Source organism: Grampus griseus (assembly GCF_964374135.1).
Source record: "Grampus griseus genome assembly, chromosome: 3".
In the NCBI taxonomy this organism is placed as follows: Eukaryota; Metazoa; Chordata; class Mammalia; order Artiodactyla; family Delphinidae; genus Grampus; species Grampus griseus.
The window spans coordinates 29081918-29107169 of NC_139019.1; the positions used below are offsets into that span (position 1 = coordinate 29081918).

Consider the following 25252-nt stretch of genomic DNA (forward strand, 5'->3'; position numbering starts at 1 on the left):
CTAAGCAAATAGTATTAAAAGAACTACTCTAAAGCATGAACACTTTTGAACATGAATTACATCAATAGACACTAAAAGGCAATAAAGTAGGACAGTCAAATGCATGGACTCTGGAGCCAGCCTGCCTGGGCCGACATTCTAGCTCTGCCATTTACCATACGAGTGACTTAGGGCAAGTAACTTGACCTTAGTGAGTCTCAGTTCTCTCGTATGTAAAATGAGGTCATAAAAGTAACTTCTCTGTGGCTGTAGTAAGGAATTAGTAAATCTACAAAAAAGCAGCTGGAACAGAATCTGGCTCAGAGTAAATGGGGCTAAATAAGTATGGGATATGATTATTGACTCTAGACCAAGTTATTAAAGACTGTGGGCAAAAAGGGGAATCCTTTGCAAAATTGACTTAAGGAGTTGCCAACACTTATCACTGAGTATAATTATACTAAAATCAGGTCCTATAAAGGATTCCAAATAACCAGTCCTCATTACTTTATAGTTGTCCACGTTCCATAACTCCAGCTCCACTTAGACTAACAACATGAACTCTAGGACACCAAGGAGAGAAAACTTTTCCAAAATACCTTCTCAATAGCGATTTGGAGAATAAGCTGATTCATTTTCCATCTCTGGCTCCTTACCTGGCACTGACCTCTTTCTCTTCCTGGCCACATCGCTGCAGAGCAGAAATTTTCATCTTATCCAAGGCATCCTGAGTCTCCACTTCAGTCACCAACCAGAGTCATTTTTCACTGAACCAAGGCAATAAGAAAGCCATCACTGTTAACCAGTCTTCTAACTTCTACCTAGGGAAGCCCTTAATTAAGCCAGATCCTACTAGGAAATATTTTAGGACTGAAAGGTAATAATAATGCCTTTCTTTAAAAAAACAGTCAGACTTTTTGCATCTTTTCCTTCTTCCTACAATCCTCTCAGCTCCCTGAGTAGTGCCAACTTAATCTGAAAGTGTTCTAGTTTTCTTAATGTCCTCTCATCAATAGATGAAATTTATCCTTACCTTTACTGAGCTCCTACTATGTTATTTTCTTTGCTCAAGCCTATTGCTCTATAGGTTCAACTTTGACCATTTCTTTACAGATAAAATGATTAAATAAATTCCATGTCCTAAAATTACATTTTTCTTTTGACCTTATTTTATTTATACTTGTTCTCGCTCCACGTGCTTCTGTGTAATACCATTAGGTTCTTATAACTGGACAAAAAAAAAAAATTGCTAAAATCTATCTTTACTATATGCTAAGCATAGATTACTCTCCAGAATTTTATGCATGAAGAATGACCACACTGAGGACTCAATAATCCAACTTCCAAATGAAAGCAAATATCTTATTAGAAACTGAAGTCTTCATATGGTTGCGTGGGTGGTGCAAGGAATGACCCTCATGACATTTGAGATGTCGATAGATTTTGTTCAAAAGTGGCATCTACTTTCACTCACTGTGACATAGATACATTTTTTTATTCATTCAAATCTTTTACCCTTGCATTTTCATTGTTAACAATTAGATAAAAGTTAAATGAGATCAAAGCACATCGTCCAAAAATGTTCCCTGGCTCCCTTAGTTTTCACTGAATGATCATGATATGTAAGAAAAGAAGAAAAAGGAACCCATTCCAGTCTCACGTTTATAATTACAAAGTTCTCCTTAGGAATTCTCCTTTGAGAAATTCATCTTAAAGTGGCCATAGTATTGTCACTTTTATTTCACCAGAGATTCAGTTCAGAGAATGAAAAATTATCATACAGAAAAATATATCAAGTTATGAACATTTTTAGTTTTCACCTGAAAAAAGATGCTCTTAAATTTTTCTAATTAAAAATACCTAGATGGAAATTTAAACTTGTAGATGACGAATACTTGTTTTAATTGTATAAGTAGAAGTCATTTAAACTGTTCATATGACATAATTAACAATATCCCCTTTACTTATAATCCATATATTTTAAACTAGTATAAAAGTGGAAGATGTATTTACTTTTCTAAACAGCATTATTGTTAAATAATACTCAAAGAAATATATTTTGGAGAAAGAAAGTGCTGCAAATTCTGTAGGCATCTATAAACTGCATCTAAAATCTTAATAAGGAAACTGAAAATAAGTGGAATTTAAACTGAGTGAATTTCTAAACTATAACTTTGATCCTTTAAGGAAATATCAGTGCTTTCTGAGTTAAGGTAGTTTGATCAGTCACAAGATCTTTCAGACCATAAGGGTACTGCTTCGCGGGTCTGGATTCCCCCCTGGATGTTCTCACAGAGAGTGGGGCACATGCCCTTTCTGGATTCTGAGCTGAAATTAGGCCTCTTTCTCTTCCTCCTTCTCCACTTCCTTTTCTTTCTTCTCCTCCTTCCTCTCTCTTTCCATTCCCTCTCCTTCTCCCCGCTCCCTTCTTCTCCCCTCCCGCCCATGCCTTAATTCAGCCAGACCCACGGCACAGCAGTCGCCTTCATCCCTACACCCTGACTGTAGAAACAGATATAGATTCCCCGCTCAGAAGCCCTCTGTCTCATCCAGGGAATGTGGGAATATTCAGGAGGTACCCCTTCTCCTCCCCTACATCCCTCACTGACTCCTACAATAGCATTCTTTCTCCCTGCTCCTCCCCTGGGTTTCAAAAAACACCAAGAACACCACTCCTGTTACAGCTACTCTCTTTCTCATTCAGGGTGAGTGTTTAGTTTGCCAGTTTTTGCAATAGTAAATAAAATACACTTTTCTCTGGCGCCTAAACTTTGTAAAACCCGTGTGTTCATTGTGGAAGCAAGGACAGAGATGAAAATAAAATATCAAGTTGTTTTCCATAGCTAATTGGACAAGAGAAGTTGCATTGCTTTAAAAAAAAATTGCTTTTGGTATTATTCGTTAATTTGGGGGCTACAGAGAATGACTTTTTAAATTTTTTATTTGATAAGGCTGCCCAAATTTGCTTAAAAAGTAGTTAATGAATTGCCTGAGATCCATGGTATCATAGGTTTATCCACCCACCACAATCTGGTCCCATTCATCTCCTTGTAATGGCATGATTTAATATGCATGTTTAAGGTTCTCCCAGAGGAAAATCTCCAGGAGGGAAAGTTCCAGTAAAGAAATCACCTGCTGACTCTACAGATGTGTCACCTGCTCCAGTAGCGCCACCCCCACCTAAGCCAGGATCAGAAGAATGGGTTTATGTGAATGAACCGATTTCTGAGGTACGGCAGTTTAGACTCAAGCTAGTAGAATCTGTTTTTTCTCCTCTTTATAGGAAGATTCACACCATTATTTGCACCATCCAAAAGGCCTTTTGTAGCTGGTAATATATATATTCATCAAAAGGCCGAGGTGATCTTTTGAGAATACTCATTGCATCACATCCCATGCTTTCTCTCCTCCCTAAAATTTCTGAGTCATGCTTTGAGCGGCTGTTGAGTGCTGCAATCAGGGGAACAAATGGGTTCTTTGAGGACCAATTTTCACCCCAGGGACAAGCAGAGATGCAGTTTCCTGGAAGAATATCTTCCCCAGAACACATATCCAGCAAATTATAGCCCTCCGACCGTGCTGTCATGCCCACACCATAATGCTTTCAAATGAAGTTTAACCCCTGACTTTTTAGAAATAGAAGGAAAATTTTGAAGCTAACTAAACTAATAAAAGAACAGAGAGCTATCTGGCCTCAGCTCTTTAAATGGGTACCCTAGTGTCAGGCAAGGAGATGCCCAGGTGAGCCCTGGAAGCTCTATTCAGTTCTTTATGCTCTGACAGCTGCAAAGCCCAGTTGTCACCTAGGCAAATCCGGCTGCTTTAATAGATAAATCATCTTGGGACAATCACACAGAACGGTCTTTCTTTTAAAACTTTTTAAAAGACAAAGGGTTTTTTGAAAGACTCAGTCCCTGTCTTCTTAATTCCAATCCTCCATGGCTTCTTACTCTTATGAACTGTTAGCCCTGACCATCTGTGCCAGGCACTTGAGACCCAATCATGAATTGCAATTGTTATTGAACATTCCTAGGGAAATGTCTTACTTATCTCCTCAATTAAATTGTAAACATTCACTGTATTCAATACAGAATCAAATACAGTGAAGAGTATGTTAGAGATTCTTGATAAGGCTTCTTTGTTGTTGTTGTTGTAGTACGCGGGCCTCTCACTGTTGTGGCCTCTCCCGTTGCGGAGCACAGGCTCTGGAGGCGCAGGCTCAGCGGCCATGTCTCACGGGTCCAGTGGATTTTCCCGGACTGGGGCACGAACCCGTGTCCCCTGCATCGGCAGGCGGACTCTCAACCACTGCGCCACCAGGGAAGACCGATAAGTCTTTGATGAATTAATTAGCATTGAGGGAGAAGTTAGAACAGAAAATATTCGAAGATGAGAACATTAAATGATAGAATTACAGATGTGTGTAATTACTATCACTCAGCCAAATAGTAGCTACTTTGAAAAATAAATATATTCAAGAACTGTCATAGAAGCAGGATACAGAAGTGGTTGTTGGGAAGGAGATAAAATTAAAATGATATTATTTGGTAGGAGTTGGAGAGTGAGGGACAAAAATATTAAAATCTGATCCTTAAATCCAAACATTCAAGCCCTTGAGAGAAATAAATTCATAGAGGACAAGAGGGAAATAGAGAACATGAGTGAAAAATAAATATTCACACTGAGATATGGTATCAGCTTCCATTGTAGATCTTCTAGTCAGGATCCTGGTAGAAAACAGAAGATAATTTAAAGAAAGTTGAATAAAGGATGATTTATATGTATGTGGCCAGTAAATGAGAAAATCTACAAGGATTAGATTGTTACCCTCAACAAGAGAGAGCCAGGAGCTATTATGGCCCCTAGACCTGAGAAGCTGAGGACAGGAAGCAGATGTCCAGACCTCAGGAAGACCTGTGCATGGAGAAGGCCACCTGCCCGGGGCTGTGGCCTTCCCAGAGGATGCAGCCACCCACAGTGACCAGCAGAGAGGAGCAGGGAAGCATATAACCAAACCTCATGTCCTTCCTGCTCTCTCATCTCTTGACTGGGAGGTGGAAGGCAAGGGAGTTTCCTGAAGTAATTCACATGAGTTAGCCTCCTAGAGCAATCACTGAGCAGGATGGAGAGTGAAGGATGGGGAGTTGGTCTGGAGGGACAATGGGAGGATATACAGCCTGGACCTCTAGTTACCTAAGTGAAACCATGTAGAGAACTCCTTTTTGCTACAAGCAGAATTAGCCTAGAACCTGGAAACAAAGCAGACCACATGACCTACCCTAGTCCTTTTCTACTCTAAGCTTCTCACACATGAGCTGCACAGCTTACCTACTAATGGAGAGGAAAAACAGATGCCCAGTTAAATGAATTTAAATTTGAGATAATCAGTGAAGTATATATAGGCATCCTATACTTTATCTGGCAACCCTAGTTCCAGGCCTTCCAGGGACCCCAGATATATCTTACCTCAGTAGGCATGGGGAAGGAGAGAGAGTGAGAGAAAGAGGAGGATTGCTTGCATATCTGGCTCTCTCAGGTGGAGGCAGCAACCAAGTTCAAGGGGAGCCTGGGTCCTTATCCCTTTGCCAGCCCCAAGGGAAGGTTCAGAGACCACCAAGGAGGCAGTGGAGTGATAGGTCTTTGCTTTCTAGCTTCTGAAGCTTGGAGGATACTTGCTTTGGCTGCCCAATTTCCTATTACGCTTCAGTCAATGAAGAGAAGACTATTTAATTGGAAAGGATAGGTCTTAACATCTAGTCACGTCACATAAGTTCAAGTGCCTAGACCCAGAAAAATAACGTCCCAGAGAATTAAATAAACTACAGATGGGACATTATCAATAACTCATAGAAATCACAGAAGATACGGGAGAATCTAGAAGACCAGATGTGGGCTAATGACTAAATGTTTAACAAAAGGTGGACGGGATTTAGTAGCATACAAGACCAATGATCCAGATGTTAATCCCTGACAAAATTGGAAAGAAAATTATTAAACACATGCCTCTAAGCACTTGTAACATACAAAGTGATCACCCAGAGGTCAGACAGGTTTACTAAGACTAAGTCCTGCTGAACTGGCCTGTTCCTTTTCTTTGATAGCAAGGTCGAGTAGGTGGGTCAGAGAGGTACCATGAACATAGTATACCTTGAATTCAAAATACCATTTGACAATTTCTCATGAAGTTCTTGTAAATAACTAAGAACTGTGAACAGGATGTTAGTTCAATTAGGTCCATTCCTAGGTGGTAACTCTCCTCGCACAGAGTGTTAATTAATGACTTGAAGTCACCAGGAGGGAAGTTTAGTAGTCAGCTTACTTAAAATGGTCTTCAGCACCACTCTGGATACCACATCTTTTAAGAGAGATCATGAAAAACTAGAAACCAGAGAGGGGCTCTAGGTAAGAGAAAGGTGTTAAAATAATTTCAGAGGAGCATTGAAAGAACTGTAAATGTGTATGATAAATGAATACTTGAAGTATGGTTAGACATAGAATCATAGGCCTTTAGAACCAGATGAAGCCATCCAGTGCCATCCAGTCTCCTGAAAATTTAACTCATGATAAAATTGGGTTCAGGTGACTCCGCTTACATCTATATTAACATTTGTTGAGTACCTGTTGTTTGCAAATGCTGTACTAGATGCTGGAAATACAAAAGCAAGCGAGTTTCATCCTGAATCCCAGCCTACTTCTCCTCACCAATGTCTTCAAATATTTGACAGGCTGTCATAGAGAAGATGGTGTGAATGTAGACTGTCCTTCTCCAAAGGGCACAGCTAGGGCTTATAAGTAGAAAATACAGAAAGGCAAATTTCTGCTCAACACAGGAAGCATTTTCCACTAACACAAGTTGTGTGACCCTAAAGGGGGTTGCATTGAAATGTGCCTAATGTATCAGTGAGGTCCACAGAGGTTGGATAATCTGTGTCTAGATCTCTTGGCATTTCTCAGTTGAAGAGGAAGTTAGCCCAGATGACCTCCAAGGTCCCCATGTGCAAGCCCCTGAATAAATAAATGCACAACCAATAAGGGAAAAATTCGTACAGAAAGTTTATATTAAAATATAATATGGGGGCTTCCCTGGTGGCGCAGTGGTTGGGAGTCCGTCTGCCGATGCAGGGGACACGGGTTCATGCCCCAGTCCGGGAGGATCCCACGTGCCGCGGAACGGCTGGGCCCGTGGGCCATGGCCGCTGGGTCTGCGCGTCCAGAGGCTGTGCTCCGCAACAGGAGATGCCACAGCGGTGAGAGGCCCGCGTACCGCAAAAAAAAAAAAAAAAAAAAATCTTCAACTTTATTTCAATTTGATTACTTCTTATTTTTCATTGTTTATTTGCATCATTAAAGATAATGTAAAAGAAACTTTCTGATTTTCATGGTGCACTTTACAGCAAAGGTAAAACCTCAAGGGAGAATTCAGAGAAATAACTCATCATCACCCTGACAAGAACCCTAGGTGTTCTCCAACTTAGGCAAAATGTGAGGTCTGTGATTATTCAATTCACTCATTCAATAAATATTTCCTGAGCACTTACTATGTCCCAGACATTGTGGTAATTATAGGAAAAACTGTTTAGTGGTGAATAAGATAGTAATTCTTCCTGGTTTTATGAGACTGCTGTTCTAGAGGTGAATATAGACAAATAAATAAACAGTTATAATTAATGCCATCAGTTCTCTAATGAGAGAAGTACAGGGTGCTAAGGTGGGACTTCAGAACTTCAGAGGATGACCCTATACACTTGATGGATCAGGGAAGGATTTCTGGAAAAAAATATGTCTGCGCTCAGACATGAAAAATGATTTGAAATAGGAATTAGCTGGGGGAGGGGAGGAAGGAGGAGCAAGAAGTTTCACAGAGTTGCCGTAAGTGGCTACAGTTGCAACTTGATCTTCTTGCTTAGTAGTGCCCTTTTGACTCAATTACGCAGAAGAATTTTCACTTTGAAATTATGATTTTTATGCTTTACCATTTAACAGGAAATACAATCATTTTTAGTACCTTACTGGAAACTGGTAGAAAATTCCTATATAAATTCCATCAAAACAGTACTCAGGCACCTGAGAGAAGGCCAGCATACGGTGCTTGCCTACTTATATGATATTAGGTAAGTAAAGTTTCCAAAGTTACAACCGTGTAGTTTACAGGCAGGACATATAAGCTCCGTCTGATTCTCTGAATGCCTTACAGAACAGATTTCCAGCAGTTTCTAAGGCGTCCGGACCACAAGCAAGATTTTGTATCTCAGTGGCAGGCTGATTTCAACTCTCTTCCTGATGACCTGTGGGATGATGAGGAAATGAAGGCTGAACGACACCAAAGAGTGAATGTAAGGGAATCCATGACCCGCGGGGCCAGAGTTTCCACACTCTCAAATCTTGTACTTCAAAAGCCTAATTCAGGGCTTCCCTGGTGGCGCAGTGGTTGAGAGTCCGCCTGCCGATGCAGGGGACACGGGTTCGTGCCCCGATCCGGGAAGATCCCACATGCCACAGAGCGGCTGGGCCCGTGAGCCATGGCCGCTGAGCCTGCGCGTCCGGGGCCTGTGCTCCGCAACGGGAGAGGCCACAGCAGTGAGAGGCCCGCGTACCGCAAAACAAAACAAACAAACAAAAAAAGCCTAATTCATCCCCTTCTTACTCTCATGAGGTGTGAGGATGAGGGGAGAAATGGTTTGAACACCAACCTGCCGACTTTCAAGAACAATCGCTCTTCTGTACTTTGAGCTCAGAATGAGAATATGGTAGCCAATGCTTGTGAAAGGAGAAGCCAAGGCCAGCGGTGCAAGAGCATTCTGGGCATCTACTTTGTAGACTCCTAACGCTTTTGTTGGGTCATGTAAGTGTGTCCAAGCCTGGTATTAAGTACGTGCCTCTCTTGGCTACATTTATATGGTTGGTTGATGTCAGGGAGAAGAGGAATGAGGGAACATCCCAGAAAGCCTGAAGTGTTGCCTCTGTTGAATAGATCCCTTGAGGGAAGGTACCAAATCTCATACATCTTGGTATTCCAGCAGCACAGTGCCTGTCACTTGGTAGACAGGCAGATTTTGATAAATTCATAAGTACATGATAAATTCAGAGTATATTACCCTGATGCTTTAGAAAAGGTCCTCTGATGTACAAGAAGCCTGATTTCAATCTCTCACCTTTTGTCTTTCCTATGTAGATTTACAGAGCCCCTTATCCTGTCAGGGGAAGTCTTTCCCCTTCCACAACCTTAAGTATAGGCTACTAGTAGTCATAGCTGATTATAATCTCAGTATTTATTTATCAACGACAACAAATTCCCAAGCTCTACCCCCATGACCCATTCATCTGCTCTGTGAATATTTATTGAGCATCTACCATGGTCCTGGCACTGCTCAAGGGGCAGGGGGTTCAACACTGAACAAAAAGCCTATGACCTCAGGATGTTTATGTTCTGGGGGCCAGAGTGCAAAGGATGAGCAATAAATAAGTAAATGTATAGCGAGTACGTCACTGATAATATGAGTTACGTGAAGGAGGAAAGCAGGGCAGTGAGGGAAGGAACGTTGATATACCTTTTAGTATATGGTAGTTGTGGAAAGGCCCACTGAGAAGGCAATATTTGAGCAAACTCAGGACAGGAGAGATTGAGTGAGATAAGCCATGCAGATTTGGGGAGGAAGAGTGTATCAGGCATAGGGAAAAGCGAAGGCACTGAAGAGGGAGGATGCTTGGTGTGTTTGAGAGCAGTTGGAAAACCAGCTGGGAAGCTATTGAAATTAAGTGAAGGCATTATGGTAACTTGGATGACCAGGGTGCTGGAGGGTTTAATCCAGGAGGTATTGCACTAATCAATGTCCCAATAAACTGAAGTCTTTTACCTGTTCTTAGACATTCCTCAAATGGTAATCCTAAAACATACCTGCCTTTCCTATCTCCTTCCTGCCTATTCACAATCCTGGCCCTCCTGTATTCCAGAAGTACCATATGTTTATTACAGACAGATTAGATATTTAAAAGAAGCAAAATTGGAAATGACAAATCCATCATCCTATTTGCCAGTAGTTAACCTCTTTATTCCTGGTAATATTCCTTGTTCTTGGCTTCTTTCATTCCAATCCTAAGAAGTTAATGGAAAGGTTCTGCTATCATGTTGTCCTCACTTTACCATTAGAAAACCAAGCCACAGAGACACTGGTACTTGCTAACGCCTCCCAGTGAGTCGGGAGCAGAAAGAGAGCTAGAAACAAGGTCCCAGGCTCCTGCTTTTGTACTTTCTCCTCAACTGCTTCCTCTCCTGTCTTTTTAAAATGTATAAATGTTTGAGGAGCAGAAGCCAGTCCTCACTGGATGTCTGATATAGCATTTGTGGAAAGACCAGGGAGACATCAAGGTCAGCTCTAAAAGAATGGCGTACTGTTCTGATATTAGTGTATAGCTATAAAAATGCCTGTGATGTTTTCATTTCATGTGAAGCCCCCACAAGATAACAAACCAAAATGCTAAGTGTTCCATAAACACAGCATCACAGAAGTAAAATCCACTATAGGCACTGGAACCAAACTGCTTGCGTTCGAATTCCTGACTTCACCGCACTGAAACCATAGGCAAGTGACTCAACATCTCTGGGCATCAAATTTCTCATCAGAAACTTCTCCCTTGGTTACTGTGGGGATTTGTGAGGTAATCAACGTCAGGCACTTAACACAATGCCCAACACACAGTAAATGTTCAATCAATTATTATGATCGTGAAAACTGTCAAGTTTTATTGGACTGTATATATTTTCTCAATGGAATTTTAATTAAACAGATATGTTATTGCTATGAATAAGATTATGATACTGTTTATAACTGAGGAATTATTGTGCGCTAAATACTGTGCTAAGTGCTTTACAGGCTTAGGTTAACTGCAGCACATCCAAAGGGTAAACAATATCCCCATCTTACAGGTCAAGGAACTGAGCCCTAATCTAGTGGTACAGACAAGCCCACAGGCTCATATCCTGCCTCCACCACTTGCTCATAATGTGACTTTAGGAAAATAACCTCTCTGTGACTGACTCAGTATCCTCATCTGCAAAATGAAGGAAATAATAGTACCCGAGGTGGTTGTGAGGCATTAAATGAGTCAATATAAGTCTAATGACTTATATTCTGAACACTGACACACATAGAAAGGTGTCATCAACATTATTCCTCAGGATCTGGTAAGTGGCAGAGCTGGGATCTTTGAAAGATTTTTTTTCACTGCTAGTTCTGTAATACAAAGCTTATTTTCAGACAGTCCTATTAAGCTCAGACCCTATTTCTTGGAGAATGACATGCTCCACTCATGATTAATTAATGGGCCTCTGCCCTCGGATTCAATAAAGCGGCATATTTCTTACACCAACAATACACCATTTCCTCAAAAATTCCCTGAAAGGTCTTTTTTGCTCAATCAAATCTTGTGAGGAAGGATTAGAATACATAAAACATAGCCCCTCATGAATAAAGTAAACCGTGGACCTGGGCACAAGGTGTGCTGAGGGGGTCTTAGAAAGTTAAGGCCTGACAGAGTAGAAGCAAAATAAATATCTGTTTACCGAAGGGATAATATATATGAGTGTATTAGGTCTAAATTTCTTCAGACGCATTAAGACAGGCAAAGGATTCTAGTTTTATTATACGGAGGTCGTCTGAGCTGTGATTCTGAAGTCTCAGAGCAGTGTTTGTGTGCAGGACTTACGGGACCGCCTATGGGACATCTGTGATGCCCGCAGGGGAGAGGCAGAGCAGGAGTGTCTGGACATCATTAACGAGAGCTGGTTGCAGGACGTGATCGGAATCGCGATGAACCATTTCTTCTCGCTGATGCAGGTAAGAGCGGCCGGTCAGGATGACACAGACTTCTCTCCACGGCCATGTCCGTCCTGTAACCACTCCTCTGGGAATGTGAGGGGATTGTTTTACTCACAGCACTCTGCCCAGCCTGAGCTCCCACTTGCCAAGGAGGTTAGCTGAAATAAGCCATTCTGTCCCCAGCCAAACAAACGCCGGAACTGGTAGCATCTCAAGCTACAGCTCACCAGCTGTTTCCAGGTGGCCTAGAGCTGTGGAGGGGACAGCAGAGATGGTGTCTGTCCTGGGTCGTTACCATGCCAGCCTCTCCCAGCGGACACCCACAGTGTCCCCGGGAAAGCAGCCCTGCCACAAGAGCGTGGGCTGGATCAGACTCAGCAGGCACTCGATTCCTGAAAAACGTTTGTGTCCAGATTGGAAAAATAGACCATTCATTGGAAAAATCTGATTAATTTATTTTTGCAGCCCGTTAAAATAATGAATTGCACTGGACAAGTTGAAGAGACAGACGTAGATTTTATGCCAAGAATAAGGGCTGGAGGGTTTTTAAGAACTGGCGCAAGGTGGGGTGTCATGCACAACCTGTGTTGCTTGATTGGCCTCGTCTAAAGGAAAAGTAACTTTCCCTTCTCTCTTTTTTTTTTTTTTTGTGGCCTCTCCCGCTGCGGAGCACAGGCTCCGCGGCCATGGCTCACAGACCCAGCCGCTCTGTGGCATGTGGGATCTTCCCGGACCAGGGCGCGAACCCGTGTCCCCTGCATCAGGAGGCAGACTCTCAACCACTGTGCCACCAGGGAAGCCCTCCCTTCTCTTCTTGATGCACGTAGTTTTACAACTTGGAGCAAGGGGTCTTTCTAAGTCAGACTCCGCTCCTCCCAGAGGACCAGGACATAGGAGTTCCATTTTCATTTCATATGCTTACATTTCAAAGAGATGGTTTCCAGGTTCTTGAGAGAGACAGTTCTGATTTCTAAAACCAGCAGGAGGGTTTTGAAAAGATTTACATATCAAAGGGACAGAGAATGGACTTACAAAGACAAGTTTCCTAAAGTAAATACTCTGAGAAAAGGGAGGTCAGGAGTCTGGAGTTAGGAAGAAACCTGTCTATAGTTTAGTCATGCTGAGAGGATTATGAAGGCTGTCTTGGTTAAGCTGTGTCTACATGAGTATATTTTCCTAAGAAAATAGCAGTGAGGATAGAGTAGAAAAGGGTACCTTTCAGATCTTGAACTGATTAGCTTACAGGAGGAGTTACTGCAGGAAATGAGAATATTTAGCTGAGGATCACTGGATCTAGCGCATAGTAGGTGTTCAATAAATCCTTGTTCAACAAATGACCGTGGATGCGAGTACTTCCAGCACTCACAGGGACAAGCCCCTGGTTCGGGAGCAAGCTGGACCACAGGAGGCAGCAGCCTGAGAAGCAGTAGCAGCCTCACTGATTGCTAGCTCTGGGATCCAGGTGGGGGCCACAAGTCATTGGCTGTGCTGAGGATGAAGGCAAGACAGCCAGCAGCCTAAACCTGCCTGGGTAACATCCCTGGGACACCAGTTTGGGTAAGCAGAGATTGAATGCTGGAACAGCTGTTTCAAAGGTTTATGGTAGAAATAACTGAAACCCAGTAACGAAGGCAAAGGGATTAGAGAATTTTTGTAAATCATTCCCATTAGTCCAAGCAATATATGCCTTTTTCAGAAATGGTAAAACTCTTACACCCCACAAGACCTACATTTCAGACCCTCTCCCTGAGAAACAGAATCCACATCTAAAGCCAACTAGGAAAAAAGAGGGCAAAGGAAATAAAAGCTAATATTTATTAAGTTCTTACTCTGTTCTAAGGATCCTTCATGTGAAGGTTAAACCTTCACAACAACCCTAGGCTGTCAATTCTTTCACAATCCTCATTTCACAGATGAGGAAACTGAGGCAAACCTAGATGAAGTGATTTGCCCAATGCCACGTGTCAGTAGTAGGAGAGCTGGGATTTGGACTGAGGGAATCTAACTCTTGAGCCAGTAGCCCTAACCACTGCTTTGTCATCAGTGTTCACATAGTTAAAGGCTGGCCACCTAGAACAGAAGAAGCCTAGTTCTGCGCTGATTGGCATGATTCTATGAAGAACCAAAGCTGTAAACTACAGGAGAGTAGTAGATTTCAGTTCAATAAATGAAAAACAATCCTAATGATTGGAACTGTCCATCGAATAACAGACTTTTCAGGTACTTGAGCTGCTGGTCCAGGAGCTCATAAGCAGAAGCTTGCACATGTTTATGGAGGGGAAAGAATCTTCATGAAAGTTTTCAAGGGCCTGTGCCTAGATAAGTGTTTCCCAAAGTGGATTCCACAGAACACTAGTCCTACAAGATGTTTCACAAAACAAGGACTTGATGATCAGAAGACTTTGGGAAGGGCTCTGTACTCTACCCTTCCCTCTCCCTGGGAGATTGGCAAGCATATTGACATATTAAGATATTAAGATGCCCTGCAATAAGGAAACTCTTTTGGTATGTTAACCTAACATTTCTGAAATTATTTGACTTTGCAAAGTTTTTGTTTGTTTTTTTCCCAGCATGGTGCTCCTTAAGAGCTTATAGGACAAAGCTTCTACAAAATAAATTTTAGAAAATGCTATTCTAGGGAATTTCTAAGATTTCTTTCAAAACTAAGTTTTTGTGATGAGAGAAACAGTAAGAAAGCATTATTTACTAGTTACCATAAATCTGAGAGGACTTTTGATCAATTCTGCTCATATGATATATGATGGCATCTTATTCAGGGCTTCCCTGGTGACGCAGTTGTTGAGAGTCCGCCTGCCGATGCAGGGGACACGGCTTCGTGCCCCGGTCTGGGAAGATCCCACATGCCGCGGAGCGGCTGGGCCCGTGAGCCATGGCCGCTGAGCCTGCGCGTCCGGAGCCTGTGCTCCGCAACGGGAGAGGCCACAACAGTGAGAGGCCCACATACCGCGCAAAAACAATAAATAAATAAATAATAAAAAAATAAAATAGTGCTTACAGGGCTTATACAGAACATATGTACAGATCAGCTTGTTCTGTCTTGGGTATTAACATTCGTATTTTCTATTAAAGGCAGAACTGAACCGTTTCCAAGATACGAAGAGACTGCTTCAAGATTATTACAGGGGAATGGAATGTAAAATCCCAGCAGATGACACTAAGAGGTTTACTCGAGTCCCATTGGTCCAACTGGATAGTAAAGATACTTTGGACTTCCAGCTTAGGTAAGGCGGGCTATCACGTTGCACTGTAATCAGTCTCAACATAAAGCTTTGTGATTTTAAATTGAATGCCACTAATAAAACCACAGTCTTGTATCTGCTAATCCAAAATCCAAAAAAAACTCTAAAAACTGAAAACTTCGACTCAAGACTATTGATATGCGTTATTTATCCCACTTATAGTGAATATCTACTCATTTTTGCTGCAGAGATGTAGTGTGTTTTGTTACAGAGTGCTTCCAACAGACTGCTGGGGATATTATGGAATATATAGTATATACAAATTCTGAATTCTGAAACACTTTTGACCACAAGGGTTTCTAGTAAGGGATCGTGACCCTCTACCACTTTTATGAAAGGTCCCAAGCTGCTCTGTGCGTATGTGGGCATTTGTGTGTGTGCATGGCATTATATAAATGACAATGGCAGGTGTTATGAGTCCTCTTTTACAGGTTAGGAAATTGAGAAACAGTAGAGACTCAGTCATATGTGATTATGACTTTGTGAGACTGAAACTTAGTAGCAGTCTAACATCAGATTCCCACCGGTAAGAGAATAAACTTGGTGGTAAGGGTGGAAGAAAAATGACATTTTCAGGCAATTACTAGCTATATGTAAGTAAATTAAAACAATTTGTTTGGGAAAGTCACCCCAACTCTCTTAAGACTTGGTTTCCTTATCTGTAAAGTAGGGTTGTTGTGAAGATTACAGAAAATGAAATCCTCAAAACATGTAGCACCGTGCCTGGGAGTCAGAAGACTTGAGACCTAGTCCCAGTGCCTCTCAATAAGTGATGACTATTATCGTCATCATATTATCGCATAATATGACAACAAACCCTTCTTCCTCACATGCACTGTTTTAATTATGAGTATCGCATGTTCTTACATTCCTCATTTTACCCTCCCTTATTCCAGAAAGGATTTGCAATGGCCTGTGCATGATAGGATTCCACAGTGATCTGAGGCCCATTTCTCTCTAGGCTTCTTCCATCTGCCCATCATGTCCTTGTCAGGACTACGAGTAAGCAAGAAAACACAAGAAGTCTGAACCCTCTTTTTGACACAGATACAAGCGAAATGTTTAACTCAGCAAGCTTCTGAAAGAGACCTTTGTAATTAAGAACAATAAAAATTTCCCAAAGTGATAGGAACAGTCAGAGTCATCAAAAGAGGCCAAGTTTCAATGTCTACAGTAGCAGGGCATTCTGTTCTTAGCACAAAATAGCAAGTCAGGCATAATGGGGAAGCTATTAATGTTGGTTAGTAGAATGAAACAGGCAAAAGAACAGCCAGTTCTTACTTTTTGCAAAACACTCTGCACCAGTCTCAACCTCAGATCACTGCTGTGAGTATACCCTGGAACTCTCAGCCAATGAATGCGTCAACCAACCAACCAGTCTCTTTCATATGTATAGGGAAACGAGCAGAGTGTTAAGCATGTTCACACAGCTTGTCTATTTTATTCCTCCAACAACCTAATAATAATAATAATAATGGTGTTAACTAATAACCAATAATGTGTAACAATATTATTATTATATTTGTATTTTTCCAGAAGGAATGGAGCCTCAGAAAGTCGAGTGACATGCCCCAGTTCGTATCTACTGATACATCTACTGATAGTGAGAGAGCTAGCTGACCAGAATTTTTCCCAGTAAATGAATTCTAAATCCAAATCCCTTTTCTAAATGATATGTTACCACTGCTGTCCTCCAAAGCAAGGTGTTAGGAACGCCTATCGCCCCGTATTAAACATGTAGAGATGATCACACAGCCTTTATCTTATTAGACACGTGAATCTCACGTCTCAGTGACTGAGATTAAGCACTACTTGATTATTAAAACGTCAGCTCTCCTTGTGGGTGGACATATACTGAGTTGTAGACCCTCAACACGTTGCTTTTATAAGGCATGGTGCACTGTCAGAATTCCAAGCGCTATGAGAATCAAAGAGCCAACTTCAGAAAACCTTGTCCGATGCTTCAAAACAAGGCCAAGCTAATTGCGTGCTGGAGTTCACAGCCAGCTTTCTGCATCACTGCTCTGGTCCCTGGCAACTTGAGTCTGCAAGCCAAATGCTTGTTCCTCCTCCAATGTTAGCAAAGGCATCCCTGGAGCTCCTCTCTGTCCGTTCCTCGCCCTAGCCGAAAACTCTTCCTATGTTCTATCACCGAGGGGGATCCCAGCGCAATTAGCATTCTGCTCGGTGGATCGTTCCCTGCAGTTAGCCTTTGAGATCCTGGGATCCTTCAAGGATAGGACATTCTCAGGGGCAGCTCTAAAATCTCTACCTAGGGGCAGCAATATGGTCGAGAAAGGGGGAGAGGCAGCTTAACTCTGTGTTCCCACAGCACTTTACGAAACAGAGACAGCCTTCATCGCCCATTCTCAAGAGTAGGGAGGGCTGCTGGAGCTCTCACACCTCCGTGGGTAACCCCCTTGCAGACCTCACATCTGTCATATCCTGCTTTTTAACTGTCTACTTCCGGAAGCCAACTGCTAGTCGTTTTAAAGAAGTGACGTCCAGTTCTATTGGTTTGCTTTTCATGACTGATTTATACCTTGTCAGAAGTTTATATCCCAGATAAATTTCAAACTTGCATGTCTTCATAATTGCCATTGTTTAATCCCCCTCCTCATAATTACTGAGAATTAGACCTAAAAATTATGTTTTAGCATTGCTTGTCTCTAGTTTCCTCTTGTTAGACTTTCTAGACCATAAAACATTTTTTTTTTCTTTTTTAACATCTTTACTGGAATATAATTGCTTTACAAGGGTGTGTTAGTTTCTGCTTTATATCAAAGTGAATCAGCTATACATATACATATATCCCCATATCTCCTCCCTTTTGCATCTCCCTCCCACCCTCCCTATCCCACCCCTCTAGGTGGTCACAAAGCACCAAGCTGATCTCCCTGTGCTATGCGGCTACTTCCCATTAACTATCTATTTTACATTTGGTAGTGTATATATGTCCATGCCACTCTCTCACTTTGTCACAGCTTACCCTTCCCCCTCCCCGTGTCCTCAAGTCCATTCTCTATGTCTGCGTCTTTATTCCTATCCTGCCCCTAGGTTCTTCCGAACCACTTTTGTGTTTTTTTTTTTTATATATTCCATTATATACGTGTTAGCATACGGTATTTGTTTTTCTCTTTCTGACTTACTTCACTCTGTATGACAGACTCTAGGTCCATCCACCTCACTACAAATAACTCAATTTCGTTTCTTTTTATGACTGAGTAATATTCTGTTGTATATATGTGCCACATCTTCTTTATCCATTCATCTGTCGATGGACACTTAGGTTGCTTCCATGTCCTGGTTATTGTACATAGAGCTGCAATGAACATTATGGTACATGACTCTTTTTGAATTATGGTTTTCTCAGGGTATATGCCCAGTAGTGGGATTGCTGGGTCATATGGTAGTTCTATTTGTAGTTTTTTAAGGAACCTCCATACTGTTCTCCATAGTGGCTGTACCAATTTACATTCCCACCAACAGTGCAAGAGGGTTCCCTTTTCTCCACACCTTCTCCAGCATTTATTGTTTACAGATTTTTTGATGATGGCCATTCTGACCGGTGTGAGGTGATACCTCACTGTAGTTTTGATTTGCATTCCTCTAATGATTAGTGATGTTGAGCATCCTTTCATATGTTTGTTGGCAGTCTGTATATCTTCTTTGGAGAAATGTCTACTTAGGTCTTCTGCCCATTTTTGGATTGGGTTGTTTGAGTTTTTGATATTGAGCTGCATGAGCTGCTTGTAAATTTTGGAGATTAATCCTTTGTCAGTTACTTCATTTGCAAATATTTTCTCCCATTCTGAGGGTTGTCTTTTTGTCTTGTTTATGTTTTCCTTTGCTTTGCAAAAACTTTTAGGTTTCATTAGGTCCCATTTGTTTATTTTTGTTTTTATTTCCATTTCTCTAGGAGGTGTAGACCACAATACAGCCTTTCATAGTCATTTCTCCATCTAAAGAGTTCTTCCAAGAAAACTGTGAAAATTGAGATTAAAGCAGGACAATGAAATTCACCAAGTAACATGGACACAAAAATAGGATTCTGTTAAATAAAATCTTTATATTTCTTTTTTGTTGGTTTTCCCAAGAATTCCCCTAGTTCATCAAAGACCCAATTCTCCAGCGTCATCTTTATCCAAACCAAAAACAAAAGCCATACTGAAGAGCAAGATTGATTACTCACTGGAAAACATAGAGTTAAACTTTGAGGCCGATGAGAAGATGGTGATGGACACGTGGCAGCAGTCTTCTTTAGCAATATCTCACATGGTAAGCAGTGCTGGTTACTACGTTTCCTTTCAGTAATACCCATTCATTAACTTCCAAAGTTGGTAATATGCTATGAACAGAAAATTTACACAATGTTCACAATATAAATCTATACCTCCCAGAAGTTTTTTCTTTTTATCTGAAAGAAAAAGTTCAATCAGCAAATATATGAGGACAAGAAAGGAGTGAACCAACATTTAGATTATTTTCTATGCTGGCCCAGGGTTCCAAGTGCAGGGCTCTACAGGGCCAAGCAGGAAATGTCAATGAGATGGGTTAAGTATAAGGCAATAGGGTGGAGTGGGACTGTGGCCAAGTGGAAGTAGCAACCCCATCTAAAGAGGCTCCTAGCCAACCTTGCCATTTAAGCATGGTGTCCAGTAGGGCCAGATTTTCAAGTTTTAAAGTCAGAAATTCAGCCTCTACTTTCTTTAAGTCTTCAAAACTAGTTCCTACCTTGATTCCCAACCAGTTGGTTGTCTGTTTCCTGAAGACTGAGCCTTCTCTGATTGCATGCTCTTCTAATCCTTGTAGCATTTATTGTCTCTCCCACTTTTGACTCTTAGTATCTAGGTTATTGTTTGTGATTTTTACCTTATTAATGTTTTCCTGAATACTTAACTAGGTTCTAAAACTTTCTGTATCCACTACACCTAGCATAATGCCCACATCTAACACAATACTGAGTCCTCAGTACATTCTTGAGATGCTGCTGCCGCTATGCTGGTGACATTGATGTTCATATAAATGATGATGGTCATGGCAAGGAGGATCACCGCAAGGACTACAACTACCAAGGACCAGAGAGTGGGAAACCGGATCTAGAAGTTCTAAAAAAAGTAGATGAATTAGTATCCTTACTGTTAATTGAACATAAAGACAACTTACAAATCTTATGAATCCCATTAAAATTACCTGAGGAAATGAGATTTTAAATATTAGATTATTAGAAAGAGAGTATCATACAGCACAAAGAGCACTGGCTACACTTCTTGTTTAAGCTGTGTGATTTTAGGAAAATCACTTAACCTCTCTGAGTCTTCGATTCTTTATCTGTAACATGGGAGACATTCTACCTTATCTTTCCTTTCTTGAATGGTTGAAAAGATCCAATGAAATAATGCATATGAAAGTTTTTTAGAAATTAAATATAATAGGTTATTATATTAAGAAGTTTATTCAAAACTGTACCACTTTGCTTGTGAACCTTTGAAAACCACATAGAAAGCATAGGAGGAAGGATTGTTTAGTAATTAATATTCCTAATAATTACATTTGAATCCTGCTTTTATATTTCTAATAGACTTTTATGACTTTGATATTACATGTCTTTAAGTGAACTTTGAGTTTCAGATGAAACAGGCCTGAGAGAACAGGACCAGCTGAGATCAGGGCAATTGGAATGAGAGCACTTTAACATGGGCTTTTCGCTACACAGCAGTTTTACCAGGAGCTATTCATTTAGTACGTTATGTTAATTTTTAGTAAAACTTTCTTGTAATTAGCAGGTGTGCAATGATTTCAAAGAAATAAGTCATGTTTAACACTCACAGCGTCAAAGCATTATTTCTAGAGTTTCTTCAGCCTTACAAGCTCGATTATTGGATGTACTGTGAATTATGTTAATTTTTGAAAGAGACCCAGAGGTGTTTGAGGGAAGTGGACCAGAAAAATGCGGATGATGATAATTATCATCACAAGGTTGTTTACAGAGGAGAAAAATCCAATTTTAAAGGAAATTGCTAACTCACCGTGGTTTGCAAGAACACATTCAAAAATGAATTGCTTGCAATTTAGGGGAGAATGTTAACAAGTCTGCTTTCAGCTTTACCAAGAATTTGAAAGTACAGTATATATCATGAAATCCATTTTTATCAACAGAACATCTGATTAAAAAAATGCATATAGGTGGTGGTGCAGTGGTTGAGAGTCTGCCTGCCGATGCAGGGGACATGCGTTCGTACCCCAGTCCGGGAAGATCCCACATGCTGCGAAGCGGCTGGGCCCGTGAGCCATGGCCGCTGAGCCTGCGCGTCCGGAGCCTGTGCTCCGCAACGGGAGAGGCCACAACAGTGAGAGGCCTGCGTACCACAAAAAATAAAAAATAAAAAAACGCATACACACCCACAAAAAAGCTGCCTAGCTCTCTGAAACATTTCTGCATCCCTCCAAGGTTCTGCTAATACTGAAGAAGCTGTGGGTGTATTCTGTATCATATGATTATTTTCAAAGAAATTCCATCAATCAATAAGCATTTTCTGGACATCTTCTATGAGCACAGCACAGATGCTGAAAGCTATGGAGAAAACCAAGAAGCAGGGCTGGCTCAGCCCTCCGGAGCGCTCATTTCAGTTGGAGATTGGGGACAAGATTTAACACTCATAGAACAGTTGTGCAGAGTCATATGCTGCACTATGGGTATGAAGCGTGGTGGGAGTCTGGAGAGGACAGGAATTAGCTGGTCTATCGCCCCCGCAGGACTGAAAGCTTCTTTGAGAGAAGAGATTAGATTGTGCCTTCTTCGTCTTTCTAGTCACCTCTATCCAACTTCCTGTTTCTCCTCTGGGACCCTCCCCCAGTTCTCCCCAGAAATAACATCAGGCTTGGACACAGTAAGCACTGTAATAAATAAATAAACTCCCATGGACCTCCATTTCCTCACCAGTTGCCTTATTGAGATTTTTAAGTTTTCAACCATATGTTGCTACTGCCCCCATGGTGTGTGCGGGTTTTCTTTCTTCATTTTGGGAGTCTCGTCCCAGCTCTCATTTCTCAGATTTACAGCCATAAACGCCCTTCACCTCACCAGCGGCAGGTGAACTTATTTTAGCAGGTCCAGTCTTTCTCTTTTTTATGTTTTTAATTTTTATTTTGTATTGGAGCATGGTTCATTAACAATGTTGTGTTAGTTTCAGATGTACAGCAAAGTGATTCAGTTATACATATACATGTATTTATTCTTTTTCAAATTGAATCCCACTCCTGGGCATATATCCGGAGAAAAACATGGTTCAAAAGGTCCAGTCTTGGGGCTTCCCTGGTGGCGCAGTGGTTGAGAGTCCACCTGCCGATGCAGGGGACACGGGTTCGTGCCCCAGTCCGGGAAGATCTCACATGCTGCGGAGCGGCTGGGCCTGTGAGCCATGGCCGCTGAGCCTGCGCGTCCAGAGCCTGTGCTCCGCAACGGGAGAGGCCACAACAGTGAGAGGCCCGCGTACAGCAAAAAAAAGTCCAGTCTTTCTACCTGCAGGCACAGCCCCAGCTGTACAAGCCCCAAGACAAGGTTTTCCTGCTGCCTGCAGAGCACAGCCAGCCTCATAGGCAAGATGGAGGGATCCCAGCAGCACTTCGCACATCTCCCTCTCTGCCCTTCATCAGCTATTGTATTGTGACCACACAACTAATCTCCCATACCAGGAAATCTATGAGAGTGAAAGGAGGGTGCTGATATGAAAAGAAGCTGAAATTTCCCCCAAGTAGAGGAAGTTAAGAAGCAGCGATGCAGTTAGCCTATGGGACAGGCCATCCTCATGAACACTGCACCTTGCTGGGGTGATGTCTAGTGTTAGAATAGAATGGAAGCCCAGGATTCAAGTGTCCATGAGCCCAATTAATACAGGGCATGTGCCCCAAAAACTTGGCTGGAGGACATGAAAAATTGTCACCAATTTTATGTACGAAGCACAGACACACATGAAATACATAGGCAGAGACCCTTCTGCAGTATTGAAATTTCAGGAAGGGGAATATGGTTAGGAGAAACTGACTTAAAAACAATCAATAATGAAAAAAAACCTGAGAAACAATGATATAAAGGAATGCCCCAGGTTGAAGGCCAAGAAATAACAGGCACTTGGAAGAAGAGTGGGTGTTAAATCCATAGGGTCTGAGATTAAAAAGAAAGAAATGTTTGTGTAACTAAAGACGAATGGCAGGCAGGGCTTGAGAAAGTGAGTGGCCTCCACACTGGTGGCCTCGGGGAAGCTACATCTTGGGACAGGGACAGGTTTCCATTTAAGTAGAATCTTTTAAATGTTCTGTAAAGATTGAGTACATGGCATGTTTGCTGTAGAATGAGGTTTCAATGGAATTGGGTGACGGCTAAATCCAAATAGCTATCGTCTTTCATAAATGTTGTATTAACTGAAATGTGGCTCTTATACAACCAGGTGGCTGCTGAAATTCATCGGAGACTCATGGAAGAAGAAAAAGAAAACCAGACAGCAGAGGCAAAAGAAAAACCTCCTCAGGTAGCTGCAAATAAAAAAGTGAAAAAGGAGCCGCCCAAGAAAAAAGAAGAGGACAAAAAAGGAAAAGGTATTCATGGCTTTAGCATCCAGAACCCTGGATGCTTAACCTCTCCTTGGTGGAGAACAAGCACTTAACCAGGCACATGAGCCTCTGAGCTACTAGAATGCTGTTCATTAGGTTTTACTTCGAGACCCAGTCTTCTGTGAGCCGGAGTGTTAGCTGGCAAACATTCTCCATGCCAGCGTTTATCCGAATAGCCAAGTGTATCCAGGGTGAAATAAATCTCAAAGATAGTTTTGAACATGTGAAAAGAACTCCAAGATGACACTATGTAATCTGAAAAGTGTGTGCAAGGGGGCTGACACTGGCTGCCTTGATCAAGAAAGTGTTAAAAGCTAATTCTGAGTATGTAAGTTTCAGGTTTAATTCAGGTTTCAGGTTTCAGGTTTCATTCAAGCAAGTCCTTCTCTCCTGGAGGCCTCCTACCTAAAACTCAGCCTCAGAGGCAGGATGGAATGAAAAGGGGAAAGGGTGGGCTCTACCACAAACATTACCCTGGCCTCTGAATGTTTCCACTTGCACATTTTTGCAGTGACTTGAGGCAAGAGAGGAAGAGAGGGAAGCACATGAGCAAAAGTCCTTCCACTGATCAGTTGCTCCTGATGTGTTTGTTAGGCCCCTGACATGCAGAACATGATGAGGATGGGTACTAAGGACACAGCGATAAACTTAAAAAAGCAGAAACGTGCTCCCTGCCCTGATAGGACTGTAGTCTAATGGCAGAGACAGACATGTGACCGGTCATTGTTCTTTATGGGGGAGGTAGAGGTCCCTGGAGAGCGCAGTTATCTCACTCCATCTGAGGGGTAGAAAATGCTTTCCAGATGGAGTCCATCCAAGCAGCTAGAGGGTAGCCCCACAGTAAAGAACAGGCGACCTTGGTCCATTTCAGATGCGGAACATAAAGGAAACAAGCAGCATTTGAAGGAAATGCTTCCTATTTACTTTAGTGGAATAATTGGTTGGGTCCAATCTCTTAATTTTACAGATGTTAAAACAGAAACCCAGAGAGATTAAGGGCTCTTTCATCTGTAATTTATACTTAAGTTCGCTATTGAAATTAACACATCTTATTATATTTCTTTGTTTACATTTGTCTTCTTCCCAAAATTTGAACCCCTTGAGATCAGACCTTCAAGAAAGATTTATTGAACTAAGTAGAATAGTACAAGCGTGGCCTGCAGCTAGAATCTCACTGCCATTTCTTATGGGCAAATTCTCAAACACTGACAAATTCTTTTTTTTTTTTAATTTATTTTATTTTTTGACTGCATTGTGCCTTTTGTTGCTGCGCATGGGTTTTCTCTAGTTGTGGTGAGCAGGGGCTTCTCTTGTTGCGAAGCACAGGCTCTAGGCACGCAGGCTTCGGTAGTTGTGGCTCACAGGCTCTAGAGCGCAGGCTCAGTAGTTTTGGCGCACAGGCTTAGTTGCTCCACGGCATCTTCCCGGACCAGGGCTCGAACTCGTGTCCCCTGCATTGGCAGGTGGATTCTTAACCACTGCGCCACCAGGGAAGCCCAAACACTGGCAAATTCTTATTTTCTAATTCTCGTGTGTAATCATTAAAGTACTTGTATTTAAGCACTAGTTAAAAGACAATAAGTAGAT

At 41.7% G+C, this 25252-nt stretch overlaps 1 protein-coding gene across 1 annotated transcript in view; it reads left to right on the top strand.

Moving 5' to 3' along the window:
* The window catches only part of SPEF2 (sperm flagellar 2), a gene marked incomplete at both ends in the record, with an annotated part of 174444 nt that overhangs the window by 91927 nt on the left and 57265 nt on the right, over positions 1-25252 (top strand). The window contains 7 exons of the mRNA XM_082651380.1: positions 3061-3209; positions 7963-8090; positions 8174-8312; positions 11676-11813; positions 14886-15037; positions 19153-19333; positions 23503-23650. Of these exons, the coding sequence (XP_082507506.1) occupies positions 3061-3209; positions 7963-8090; positions 8174-8312; positions 11676-11813; positions 14886-15037; positions 19153-19333; positions 23503-23650 (1035 nt within the window). The remainder of the gene's footprint in view (positions 1-3060; positions 3210-7962; positions 8091-8173; positions 8313-11675; positions 11814-14885; positions 15038-19152; positions 19334-23502; positions 23651-25252) is intronic.